Source organism: Chelonia mydas, chromosome 2 (assembly GCF_015237465.2).
Source record: "Chelonia mydas isolate rCheMyd1 chromosome 2, rCheMyd1.pri.v2, whole genome shotgun sequence".
Lineage (NCBI taxonomy): Eukaryota > Metazoa > Chordata > Testudines > Cheloniidae > Chelonia > Chelonia mydas.
This window is the reverse complement of record NC_057850.1, coordinates 194078902-194093041: the sequence shown is the minus strand read 5'-3', so window position 1 is coordinate 194093041 and position 14140 is coordinate 194078902. Positions and strand designations below refer to the sequence as shown.

Here is a 14140-nt window from a genome sequence, read left to right as displayed (position 1 = left end):
GGCTCCTTCGGGGGCCTCGGAGAGGAGGGACTCCTGTGGAGGGGAGATACTACCTTCCGGTGCTGCCACGTCTTCCCCATCTGGTACCGGTGGATGGAACAACCCGTGGGCAAAGTGAAAGGCTCGGCATCAGTGCTCCCTTCCTGGTTTTCCGGGGGGCCTCCGCATCAGATGGAAGGAGTGGAGGGGCTGGCTAGCAGCGGTCGTGTCAGGGGGTAGAGGCGATGGCTCAGGGATGGGGGGGGGGGAAACAGTGGGGCAGCACGAGGAAGGGAAGATTCCCCCTGGGGTGGGCCCTCTCCCATGGCCAGCGGTGTCCCTGCCGCACCCTCCTCCACAGGCCCCGCCAGATTGTATGCAGTGGAGGCGGGGCTCTCCCGCTCATCTGGGCACAGTGGGAGAGGTGCCCCTTGGGCCCAAGTGGGACCAATAGTGGACTGGGAAGGAGGAGGGGTGGCTTTGGGCGCCGGGTAGCCAGGGGCGCTGGCGATGACAGGGCCGGTGCCCTACCGGGGCTCAGGGGTCCCGGATGCCCCTCCTTGCCGGGCCAAGGGGCAGTCCCTCCGGACGTGCCCCATCGCCCGGCAGAGGTAGTACCGGGCCTCCCCCGTGGAGTAGTGCACCCGGTAATGGGCCCCTTGGTAGGGGACCAAGTATGACCCCTCAAGCGCCTCTCCGTCATGTGCCACCGGTGACAGTTGAAGCTGCACCTGCCGGCGGAACGAGAGGATGTGACGGAGGGCGGGGTCTTTGCAGCCCAGTGGGAGAGGACTGACAACGGAGATGGGTTTCCCCAGGGTAGAGAGGGCGGGTAACAGGGCAGCATTGGGAAGAAAGGGAGGGACAGAGGTCAGGACCAGATGGACGCCCAGGTTCCCTAGTGGCTCTAGGGGGACGAACACGTGCCGCACCGCCAGGCCCTTCTCCACCACCTCCTGGGTGGTGGCCTCCAATGCTAAAAAGAAGACAACCTTTCCGTACATTTTGGAGGCCACCACAATGGCCGTGGGCCCCCCCACCCTTGCTAACGCCCGCATGTGGGGCGAGCCAGGCACCAGGAGGCAACGGATGCCGTGCTTCCTGGTCAAGGTCAGGAAGGGGCCCCGGCCGCTATAGGTGGTCGCGGAGGCAGTGGGTGGGAAAGATGACTTAGTGATAGGCGTGGGGGCTGCTGCCACCTGGGCGTACGCCCTGGGGGCCAGGGGAGGGACACCCGCAGAGCTGGTGGAGGGAACAGCGGGGAGGGACGCCGCGGCCAGTGGTGGGACTGCGGCGGTGGGGCCACAGCAGTAGGGGCAGTCGCTGCAATGGAGAGCTTGGTCTTTTTTGCGGGGCCCTTACCCTTCTTTTTTCCTTGGCCCTTCCCGCTGGCTGGGGGGGCTTCCCCAGAGTCGGAGGGGGCGAGGGACGTGGCAGCAATGGAGGTCGTTCAGGTGTCCACCGCGGCCGGTGCCCCAGCGGGGGCAGTAGCAGGTGGTTCGGCTGCGGCAGCGAAGGTAGAGGCTCGGGGGGGGGGGGCAACGGGGTGGCAGGTGGGGGAGGGACGGTGGGGTTTTCTGGAGGGGCCCCACCCGTCTCATCCTCTGCCACTGTGAGCAGGGAGGGAGGGGAGACACCAGAAGTAGGACGGGAAAGGGGAAGCAGGTCGTCCACTCCTCCCCTCTAGGCTGCAGGCAGGGGAGGAGGGCGCCAAAGGGGGAGGGCTGGACGGGGGCGCAATCAGGTGTTAGGGGAAATAACCAACACTGGGTGGGATTCCAGCTCCTCTAGCTGCACTAGGACAGGGGGGAATACAACAGCATTGGGGGGTGCAGTGAAGAGGATTTAAACTAAAAAAGGGGAGTGGCACAAGCGCATGGGAGGGCGCACGGAGCAAGGGGCTAAGTGGGCTGGAGTTACGTCAGGGAAACCAAGGGGCTAGCTTCAGAGGCGGGGGTGGGGCAAACAAAATAAAGGCTGCAGAGGGAAATGGGCAGGGCAGGCAAACAAACTGAAGCTAATAAGGGGGGCTGGGGCAAAAGGGGAAGGAAAGGCTGCAAAGGGCAAATGGGGCAGGTAGCAAGGGGAAAAGCTGTGGGGTGGGCAGTCCGGGGGTGGGGACGGGGGACGTGCGCTTGCACAAAGTCTGTTTAGGCTGGCTGCTGCTTCTGGCCCAAAGGGTGGAAATAGGGCGTAGCAAACCAAGCAAGCAGCTGAGTCCAGAGGCAAGAGCTGAGGCAGATGGTAAACAGCCAGTGGGGGTGGTGGAGGGGGCAACGGTGGTGGTAGTGGTGGGGGTTGAGGGGGACACAGATGGATTGGGGGGCAGCTCCACGCCACACCCCCTGTGTCCCTACAAACACAGTCAAAACCCTTACCATAAGAGCACAGTTTGAAGTTACTCAGTTCAAAAGGCCCCCTCCACGGTGGTCTGCAGTCTCTAGGTGCTCCCCCACTGGTAGATGGTCCTCTTCTCCTCCTCCTCGGGGCATCAGCAACTCCAGGCAGCAGACTCTGCAGCAGCAGCTCCAGGAACTCCAGGTGGTGGGCCAGGTAGGCAGAAAGGACCCCTCTCAGGTGGTGGTGGTGTCCACAGCAGCAATGACTGGAGTCCCTCACTCCCCCCTCTGGGGAGTGGGCCAGTAGCCCCCCCCCAAAGGGCTGCAGTTGGAGCAGTAGCAGCACCCAAGGGTGGGGGGGTCCAGCAGCTGGCCAGCAACCAGGTAGCAGAGAACTGGGGCGGGGGGGGGGGGGTGTCTGGCCTAGCCAGGGGAGCAGCTGGAGCAGCAACAGCAGCAGGGAGAGCCCAGGGCCTAACAGCAGCAATATCAGCAACAGCCCTCTCCCTCCTTCTCGCTCCAGGCCAGAGGGCTACAGGAGAGTAATCAAAGGGAGAGCTATTGGTCCCTGATTAACCAGGTCCCCTTTCCCTGGGTAAGGTAACAGGGAAAGTTCCAGAACAATCAGGAACCTTCTGGAGACCACTAAGACAGGCTGATTAGAACATCTGCAGCCAATCAAGAAGCTGCTAGAATCAATTAAGGCAGGCTTAAAATTAAAACTAATGCTTTTGAATTTTTGAAATTCCCTTTCCTGGTTGTCCAGCTTGGTGAGCACACCTCTGTCTGCTCTCTGTTGTGCACAACTGCCCAGCTGACTACACACTTCAGATGCACTCTTGTCTGTAGAAGACAGGAGGTATCGGATCTCCTTGGCCCATGAGACGTTGTGCAGGCATGGTTCCAAACCAGCTGTAGAAATGTGAACAACTATGAGCAGATTGCTTTGGGGAGGCAGGAGAAGGGGTCAGACAGGGACCAACAGCAGCGCTGCTCGAAAGCCAAGGAACTATGACAGGCACACCAGGAGGCCAACAATCAATCTGGTGCTGACCTGCAGACACACTAACTGCCATGCTGGCAGAAACCCCACCACCATAAATGTCTCCGAGGAGCCTAAGGCTATGTCTACACTAGAGAGGTTGCAGCAGCACAGCGATACCAATGCAGCTGTGCCGGTGTAAGATCTCTCGTGTAGCCGCTCTATGTCAACAGGAGAGCGCTTAATTAATATAACATAATTAAACCACCCGCAATGAGTGGCAGTAGCTATATTGGCAGGAGACGCTCTCCTGTCATCATAGTTCTGTGCACACTACCACTTATGCTGGCGAAATTTATATTGCTTGGGGTGTTATTTTTTTCACATCCCTGAGCAATAAAAGTTTTGCTGACATAAATGCTGGTGTAGACATGGCCTGAGTCAGAGACCTTTGCCATGAACAGTGAGGAGGAGGAGGATGGGGAACTGGTGACCATAGGTTCAGCTGTGCCATGACCCAGGATCTGTTTTTGATTCCACCGCAATACAGCCAGTCCTTGCAGTTGAGCGTGCAGGAGACTGATGCAGGGGACAGAACCTCAGGTAAGTACGTAAATAAATTTCCCAGTACAATGATGGAGCCCCCAGCTTAGCAGGAGACAGCTATTGACTTTTCATTAATTTAGTTATACTACAAGAGGTAGTGGTAGAACAAAGAAAGGTAGAGCTGCTATCTACTTTTCATCCTCTTGAGTTAGGCAGGGATGGGTGGTGGACGGACATGCATAGCAATTTGTTTATGTATGCACAGATGTTCCTTGAATCCTCCAGAGAGATCTTGATGAAACTTCCATGGAGGTACACTCCAATCCTCTCCCAAAGTTTTCTAGGGATAGCAGCCTTAATTATTCCTCCATGATAGGGACACTTTCCCACGCCAGTCTGCAATGACTTCAGCAGGCACCAGTGTAGTAAACAGGCTAGCAGCATACAGGCCCAGGCAAGTTCAGGACACCAGCAGCAGCTGTGCTTTCTCTGCCTTTGTTGCCTCAGGAGTGAAATATCAGTTAAAACCATCACCACCTGTGGAAAATTCAGTGCCAGGGCCCTAGACACATACTTTCATGGAACCAAGCAATTCCCTCCTCATTTCCCTCACCCCTGGTGTGTCATACACACCACAGCTTGAGCTGTGTGGCACTGGGTACAAGCACTCTAGCGGAAGTGTAAATGAGCATCTCTTGCTTAACACTTTAGGGGAGCAAGAGAAGGATGGAGTTCTGAATCTTAAGTTTCTCTTCCCATTCCTATTACAGTGACAACATTACCTCTGTGTTTTATCTGAAGCTGCAGCTGTGTAGCCTTGAGGGGTTCCTCCTCCACACTAGTGGACTGCCTGAGCCAGATAGGGAGGAGGGGGAAAGGACATGGGAGGATCTGCAAGCCAGTGCAGCATCAGACCTTCAACAGAAGGCCTGGAGGGCGAATATTGTGGCCTTTCAAACTAGCAAAAGCACATTCAACTATCATTCTGCAACTCCTGAGCCCATAGTGGAATCATTCCTTAGTGCTGTCAAGGCGGCCAATGTAATGTTTCATGAGCCGGGGAGCAAAGGGTAAGCAGGATCTGCCAGGATCACTACTGGCATTTCAGCATTGCCAATGGTAATCTGCCAGTTGGGAAAGAAGTTCCCTGTTTGTAGCTTTCTGAACAGCCCTGTATTCTTAAAGATGTGAGATCATGCACCTTCCCTAATCAGCCAACCCTTTCTGTTGAAGTACTCTTCCAAAGGTGCTCTGGAGCCCATGTAGGGATGTACATTCCATCTGTTGCTCCACTGCAGCTTGGAAACCCCAAAGCTGCAAAGCCATGTCCTACACATTGCCGAGAGTCACTGTCTTGCATAGATAATTAATGGCCCTGCACACTTGCATGACAACAGCCCCCACAGTGGATTTTTCCACTTTGGGATGACTTCCCACTGACCAGTAGCAATCCAGCATTGCACATGTCCACATTGTGCTTGCCCCTTGTTCTCCGCTGTCAGTGCAGCTCCCATTTGGGTTTCCTGGAGTTGGATGGGTGGGGTGAGCTCAGCACACAGATCCAGTAATGTGGCCTTGCGCATCCAAAAGTTCTACAGCCACAGCTCATCATTCCAAACCTGAATTATGATGTAATCCCACCAATCAGTGCTTATTTCTTGGGCCTAGAAGTGGTGCTCTATCAATTGCAGCTGTTCCGTGAACATCGACAACAACCTTGAATTGGTTCTTGCTGTGTTCCATAGCAATATGGCCACCAGGAAATTGTCCTGCTCCTTGCAGTTCTTCTTGCAGTTCTGCAAATACTGGAGGATTGTGTGTCCTGTGCTTACAACGCTCATGAAAATAGTGCAGAGCTGTGCAGGCTCCATACTTCTGTCAGAGATGGCAAACAGCAACAAGTCCCATGTGGGTTCATGGGAAATTCAAAATAGGCACAAAAATCATGTTACAGAGATATTATGGGGTGGAGAACACTGTATTATGGGAAGTTGAATCCATGTTCCCAATCACCCCTGCACATGTCATTTCTGCCCCACCTTGCATTACCCAAAATATCCAAAAATACAGTGCACTGAATGGTGGAGGTTGCACACTGGAATTCCTACCCAGGATGCACCTCACTTTGCATTAACACAAGCACTCCTGGTATGTATACACAGTGCCAATGCAAGAAGCCAAGTATGTACATGCACAAAAGATATACTAACTGCAGTGGCTATAATGATGACATAACTTGTGTTGGCAAAACTTTATAATGTATACATGGCCTTAGACAAGTTAGATGTCTTCAATTCAGCAGGGCCTGACAAAATACATCCTAGACTACTTATGGAACTGGCTGAAGAGATCTCTGAACCCTTACTGATTATCTTTGACAACTCATGGAGGACAGGAGAGATCCTAGAGGATCAGAACAAGACAAATACAGTATCTATCTATAAAAGTGGAATAAGGGCAATCCAGGAAATTTTAACTTCAGTACCCAAAGAGATAATGGAGCAAATAATCAATCAATTTGTAAGCCCCTAGAAGTTAATAAGGTGATGAGTAACAGTCAACGTGGATTGGTCAAAAACAAATGTCAAACCAATTTAATATCCTTCTTTGACAGGGTAATAGGAGAGAAGCAATAGTTGGGATATATCTTGATTTTAGTAAGGCTTTTGATACGATCTGGGGAAATATAGCCCAGATAAACCTACTATAAGATGGGTGTTCAACTGGTTAAAAAAACGTACTGAGGGCAGGTCTACACTATTGGTTAAGTCAATCTAATTTATGTCATCAGGATTGTGAAAAAGCTCCCCCCTCCCAACCCTGAGTGATGCAAGTTTTGCACTGTCCACACTGGAGCTATGTCGGCGGGAGACATTCTCCCACCAACATAGCTTATGCTTCTCGCCGAGGTGAAGTAATTATGCTGATGGGAAAGAGCTCTCCCATCACCATAGCATGTCTTCACCAGACACGCTACAGTGGCACAGCTGCATCGGTGCAGCCGCACCAATGTAGTGCTGTAGTGTAGACTTTCCCTGAGAGAGTAATCATCAGTGGTTCACAATCAAGGTGAAATAGTATACTGAGTGGACCTGTCCTGGGTCCAGTTCAATACAATATCTTAATAAATTATTTGAATAATGGCATAGAGATTGCACTTATAAAGTTTGCAGATGACACCAAGCTGGGAGGGGTTGCAAGCACTTTGGAGGACAGGATTAGATTTCAAAATGACCTTGACAAACTGAAGAAATGGTCTGAAATAAATAGGATGAAATTAAATAAGGACAAACGCAAAGTAGTACATTTAGGAAGGAATAATTAATTCCACAAATACAAAATGGAAAATGATTGCCCTCTGAGGTCCACTATAGCTCCACTGAGGTCAAGGCAGCCAAGACAATTTACACCAACTAAGTTTGTGGTCAACTCTTTTTGCTTTACAGCAAAGTGAAAGAACAGGAAGAAACAGCATGATTTCCCAACTTCCTAATTAAGGAAGGAGTACTGCAGAAAAGGATCTGGGGGTTATAGTGGATCACAAACTATATATGAGTCAACAACGTAATACTGTTGCGAAAAAAGTGAACATCATTCTAGAATGTATTAGCAGGAGCATTGTAAGCTAGACAAAATAAGTAATTCTTCCACTCTACTCAACACTGATTAGGCCTCAACTGGAGTATCATGTCCAGTTCTGGGCACCACACTTCAGGAAAGAGGTGGACAAATTGGAGAGTCCAGAGGAGAGCAAAAAAAATTATTAAAGGTCTAGAAAACATGACCTACCAGGAAAGATTGAAAAAACTGGGTTTGGTTAGGCTGTAGAAGAGAAGACTGAAGGGGGACATAACAGTCTTTCAGTACGTAAAAGATTGTTATAAAGAGGTGGGTGATAAATTGTTTACTCCTGAGGGAATTCTGCAGATAATATTTTAAAAGTCTGCAAATTTTGTCAATAAATAAATGTGAAGGCTCTTCCATGGCAATGGGGAACACAGGCCACTGGATGCATAGAGGTGGAGATCACCCTGCAGCACCTCACCCCCAGGACACAGACTCGACAGTGAGGCTGCACCCAACCCTGACACTGCGCAAGGGCCAGGCCTACTCCAGAAACACTCCAGGCCCCTGTCTTTCCATGCCAGGTGAGGGCAGGCAGGCGCTGTCTGGCAGGATCCAAGTGTGGAGGGGCTTGGTGTGGGATGTGGGGTGAGAAGATTTTGTGTGCAGGCATCTTAGTGGGAGTCCAGGTGCAGGAAGCCTCCTGATACACCGGTGCTCATTGGAGCATTCTGGGTGAAGGGGCAATGGGACTCTGCAAGGGGGTCCAAGTGAAGGTTGTTGGGGCTCATCAGGAGAGATCTGGTTGTGGTGGGATGGAGCTCGGTAGGGGGGCCTGAGTGTGGAGGGCTCAGCAGAGGGTTTGTGCTGGGGGAGGGGAGCTTGGTGGGGTTGTGGTCCAAGTGCAGCTGTTTGGGGCTCAGTAGAATAGGGGTCTGTGTGGCTCATTGGGGCAGTCCAGGTGCAGGGAGTGGGGCTCATCTGAGTGGGGGTTCAAATGTGGGGCCCTCACCGGGGAGTGGTCTGGGTGCAGGAATGGGGGTCCAGATGCAGGGGGTGGAGCTTGACGGGGGGTGGTTACTGGGGGGGCTACAAATGCAGGGACTAAGGCTCAGTGGTGGGGTTCTGGGTGCAGGGTGAGGCTTGGTGGGAGGGCTTGGGTATGGGGGGTACATAGGGGGTTGGGTGGACAGGAGAGCAGTTCCCCATACAGTGACCCCTCCCCTGTGGCTGAGGAGTGAAGGGGGCAGGAAGCAAATGAGGTAGGGTTGGAGCTTTCTGCAGCCAGGGGAGGTTTCTAAGGAAGGGTCTAACCTGGTCCCAGGCCCAGCCACTCCTTGCAGGGAAAGAGGAAGTCCCATCTTCACTCACCCCAACTCAGCTAGGACTAGCAGTTGAACCCAATGCAGAGTAGAAGCCACAGGCCAGGGTGTCCCCAGCACCAGCTCCACAGACACACACGGTGATTTACCTCTCTGCCAGCTTCTCTGTAAACCTGAAATGATATGCCTGAACTTCTGGGGACGGGTGCATGGTGACTCTTGCGGCTTCCCTTTGCTTCCCCGTCAGAAGTCATTTTTCTGCGGGCAGGCAAAGAAATCCGCAGTTGACATGAATTCTGCATGCGCACAGTGGCAAAGAATTCCTCCAGGAGTAAAATTGTTCTCCTTAACCACTGAGGACAAGACAAGAAGTAATGGGCTTAATTTGCAGGAAGGGAGATTTAACTTAGACATAAGGAAAAAATTCTTAACTATATGGGTAGTTAAGCACTGGAACAACTGGAACCTACGGAGGTTGTGGGATCTATGTCATTGGAGATTTTTAAGAACAAATTAGACAAATACCTGTCAGGGATGGTCTAGATAATATTTAGTCCTGCCTTAGTGCAGGGGACTGGACTAGATCTATCAAGATCCCTCCCAGTCCTACATTTCTATTATTTCTGTGCTTTACCCATGCACATTTGGTAATGAGTTGCTCCCTAATAAAACAGCATGTGCTTGCTTATAGAGAGAAGGGGAATTTTGAAGGATATTGAGTGTTTATGGCTTGATTCTATGAGGTGCTGAGTTTTCTCAGTTCCTAGTAGGTTCATTGACAATTGAAGGTGCTCAGCATCTCACAGGAAAATTGGAGCCTTCAAATGAAAATTTGGCAAAGAGATTCTTACTAGCAGAAGAAAAATCAGACAAATTTCTCTGAATCCAAAGGTACATAGGCATATTGGGCCAGATCCTCGGGTGGTATAAAGTGGAATAGATCCAGTGAGGTCAAGACAGCCAAGACAATTTACACCAACTGAGTTTGTGGCCAATGGTTTTTGCTTCACAGCAAAACAAGAGAACAGAACAGGAAGAAACAGCATGATTTTCCAACTTCCTAATAGCTCCCTTTCCTACTCTGAGATGTGACTGGTACTTGTTTCCCACAGGACCGCTACAAATACCATTATGATAATTCTATGCATGCACCAATGAGCCAACTGTCCAAGTCTGTTTGCTGCTAAAAAAAGTAAATAAATACATAAAATTGTTGGAACAAGTACAAATTGCAATGTTATTTGAATACACGTGAACACACAAACAAACATACATTATATGTTTAAACTAAATGTTACAATCTATATATTTATAACAATTTACAAGATTGCATTTTTTATATATGTGTGTGTGTGCATACACATCCTGCTTGCCTCTTTGTAATCCCTGTATTCTTTGTAACCTAAGCATTTTAAGTAGTTTCATTATACTGACAGAGAAATAATCAGTATTCTTAAGAGATGCTAACATTTATCTGAGAATGTCTCACTTAGAAAATAAAGTGTTTCTTTGAAGTTGAAGATTTAAAATTTAAAAAAAGTGTCCTAGAACAACATTCTAAGATTTTTGTACACACATTTTCTAGTACTCAGTGCACCACATAATTAGCATTAGATCATACAAATTATCCTAACATTTGTCTTTGCCATCATTTGGGGCTGTTAGTGTACAACAAATGCTCTACATAAATAAAACTGATGTACCTTTCCAACTGAAGGCAGCAGAAAGAATTATTGTCTTTTTAAAATACCATTGAAAATGAAATAAGATACAAAACAGATGTGCTCCACTACTTTGTAGTTTAATATTAAACATTATTTATTGCTATTACTATTTATACAATACCTTAGGGGTGCATGGATTTTACATAACGCATGTATTAAGAAAGTGTTCTCTCAGACTGACTGATAGACATTACACTATTTTGTGTTTTAGATTAGAACCAAAACAGATCAGAAGTTATAAAATGCTTATTTAAAATATCTAGTTTATTGTAAAGTAATTTAAAAACTGTTTTAAATCACACTAACATAGTCTAGTAAATATACACTTTGTCATAATGGCACAACAACATCAGCCAAAGGCTCTCAGCTTGGCCTCATGATGCTCATAATAAAATCTGTGGGTGAAATCCTGGCTCTACTGAAGTCAATGGCAAAACTCCCATTATTTATTTCAGAGTTCTATCTATGACTAGATTTGAACTCCCAGTGCTTGGGTGTGGCTCAGATTCCATAGCTAGTACATTCCATTTTGAGCCATTCAGGTTCTAGCAAAACTCCGCTTGATTTCAATAAGGCCAGGATTTCACCCTGTGTGGTTGGTTATTACATAATATCTGTGCATACTGGGGTCTCACAACTTAAAGGGACACTGCCAACTTAAAAAACATCACTGCTTTGTCTGAATTTTCCACTACTGCTGTGACAAGTAACATTTTAAGTTATTGTAATTGAAAGAGATTAAGAATGTTTGATGTATTTATATGGTTACTTTGTAAACTTGATAGCACTTCATGCACATTTTCCAGAGTTTCTCAAATGTAGTACTCTGGCTCCATTTTCAGTTTGTGAAAAACAGGGCAGAGAGAAAATATATGTGATTGTAAAACCACGATTATTGGCAGAAGGATTCTGGTTCAGATATAATACCAGAAACAACTTTTAATTTTCATTTTTAAATGACTACTAGGTCTCAGGTTGACAGCATGCATTTAAGTTTCATAGCAAGCACCGTCTTCAACAAAACACACTTAATACCACTAAGTTCTCACTCATTAGGACACTGTCATTACCAGTGTAGCTATTCTTGCACTGTACTATACATCTGTGACAGAATATTTAAGGCTGCCTAGTGATCTCCATTGGAATAGCACCAAAGTTACTTTCTGGCAAAGACATCTGGCAACAAACAGCATAAATTATTGTAAAATGTGACATGTTAAGCTGCATCTGCATAATTTAAGTGGTCCATTTTTGGCTTTTGTGGTTAGATACCCTGGATTTATACAAACACACTTATCTAATTTAGGCCAAATAGTGGTTTTAAAACCCCACTGACAATGAAACACTACAAGGAATTCTAGACAGAATTCAAAACAATCTGACCTGTATCAATAAACCGTTGGCTTTGTTCATCAAAGCAGACATCAATGACAGCCAAGTGTTACAGTAAGGAAATGGTACTTAACAGATTTGTCTTTGGGTAAAGGAATTCACCATTCAGTAAATGGCGGTTATAAACCTGAACTCTTATTTGCGATAGCTCATATAAAACTGCTCACTGCCTATATTTCCAAAGTGTGGAACTGCTTTCTGAAGAACTGTTAGCCCTTGAAATATGCATCTGCTTTCAAGTAACAACACAAGATGAGTGTTTTAAAAAAATGCTTTCCAGACATTAAGATCATTAATATGTGAGCCAATAAGAGTTTGAAGGGCTCCTTCCAGATTTATTGAAGTTTGCCTGTTCATAAATACCTTTAAAAATCCTTCTGAATCAAGTAAAAAACCCACTATCAAAACAAGATGTCAAAAGACATGGGAACACTGTTTTTCCCATCCAGCCTTAGGATGGAGTAAATGACATGCAGGAGGAACAGCTAAAGGAGTTTCATCACAGACCTGTCCCAGGACAGCTTGTCTTGTCCGACAAGGCAAAGATGCTTATACAGAAATTACCCCCGATTCTCTGAGCGACAAAATAAGTAATAACGTTCTGCACAGACCTCAACACTTTAACGCTTCCCCTCCCCGCGACATACCAGCACTTTATTATTACTCACCTAAAAGAAGAGGGGTTGCAAATGTCTTTGCACCCTTCCACAGAGGAAAAAATAAACAGCACCCGCTGCTGCTGCTTCGCTAAGGAGAGACCTGGAATCTCTACCCGCCTCGGCTCGCTGCCCCCAGGAAATGGAGAGGATGGGGAGGGTCGTTCCCCCCGTCAGACACAGAGACGAGGGCAGCCCACATTAGGAAAGGCGGAGCCGGGGTCCCCCACACTTACCGTTCCTGGGCTGGCATTTAGCTCCTGGCAGCTTTGCCCTTCTGCCCCCAGCTGAGCGCTTCATCCTCCAGGAGGCTGCCCCCTCCTGCCCACCGAGCCAGCCACGCAGGGAGGAGGGCGAGCAGCCTGGGACTGATGCGCACGGGGGAGCGAGGAACCAGCCTCGGGAGGAGAGATGCCAGAGGGGAGGGAGCTTCACAGCCGCTCGTGCAGAGTGGTCCCGGCGGTCCCGCCTCCTCTCCGGCCGGGATGTCAATCAGCAGCGGGCGGGCTGGCCGCTGCCCGGCTCCCGGGCACTCGGCGCGGGGCCACCTCAGGGGCGGCAGGGCGCGGGGCCCGGGCTCAGCGCCTTGCAACTTGCTCCCCGCCTCCCCCGAGCGCAGCGAGCCGCGGAGACCGGGCTAAACAAAACAACCGACATGACAGGGGCTCGCTGGGGTCCGGGAAGGCGCTAGCACTAGCGCGGGAGATGGGGAGGGAGGCGGGAGCCTTGACAGGCAGTGCCAAGGCTCAGCGGCTACATTCCTCCTCTGTGTTGCCTTCCCCCTCTGGGGTGATAACCGCGGCCATCCTCTTTTCTCAGACTCCCCTGCCACACGCAAGGCCCCGGCCGCAAGCCGGGTCGCATGCCATCCCCAGCCCTGGCCTCTGAGCTCCTCCAGGAACGAGTAACTCACGGGGCAGTGCCTGGTGGCATCCCCCTCTGTGCCCCCAGCCACAGCTCGCTGGGTTCCCCACTGTCAAAAGCCAGCCATGCAGCACGGAGACCCCCAACTCCTATGATCACCAGATAGTGCCTATCCTCATTTAAGGGCATGCTCCCACAAACACCCCCTGTGTTGTATGCCAGCATAATCAGAGCAAAACTGGAGCTTACCCTCACCCTGAAGGAGGCACATGTTACCCGGAGGGAAATTTTGGAAGCCCGTGGTTGTAAAGGGATGCTCTACCTTGAAAGCTTAATTTAGGCCTTGGCTGCCCCAAGTGCAGCCTAGAGAGCCCAAAAGCAGAGTTTTAAGGGGCCCCTGCTTTACTGCCTTCATGGCACACTACAGCTTCATTGGCATGTTCCACAATGTTTCCTAGCAGAGAGGCAGCTAAGGCTTAAGTTCAGCTTTAACTAGAGGAAGAGATGTATGAGTGGAAGAGAGGGACACAATCAACTGGAGTAGGTTTCCAGGGCTAGGACCCTTCCACACCCACAGATAACTCAACATAACCCTTCTCCCTCAGCTACCAAATGCTCCTACACTCCCTTTAAAGAAAAACACCTGTTACCTATCCCTTCCCATCGACAATATTTGTTCTACATAATTCCCCCCAGCCCCAGTGGCAAGCAACCGAACATGACTGCCTCTTAGTTAAAAAATTCTCTCATACACACGGCGTGACAATCATCC

The 14140-nt window shown here is 49.3% G+C and overlaps 1 protein-coding gene across 2 annotated transcripts in view; it reads right to left on the bottom strand.

Moving 5' to 3' along the window:
* Positions 1-12901, bottom strand: part of ZNF385D (zinc finger protein 385D) — a 602760-nt gene extending 589859 nt beyond the window's left edge. For both annotated transcript variants that reach the window (XM_043540932.1, XM_043540933.1), the window contains exon 1: positions 12741-12901. In XM_043540932.1, the coding sequence (XP_043396867.1) occupies positions 12741-12804 (64 nt within the window). In that variant the 5' untranslated portion in view covers positions 12805-12901. The remainder of the gene's footprint in view (positions 1-12740) is intronic.
* Positions 12902-14140: the final 1239 nt, after the last annotated feature.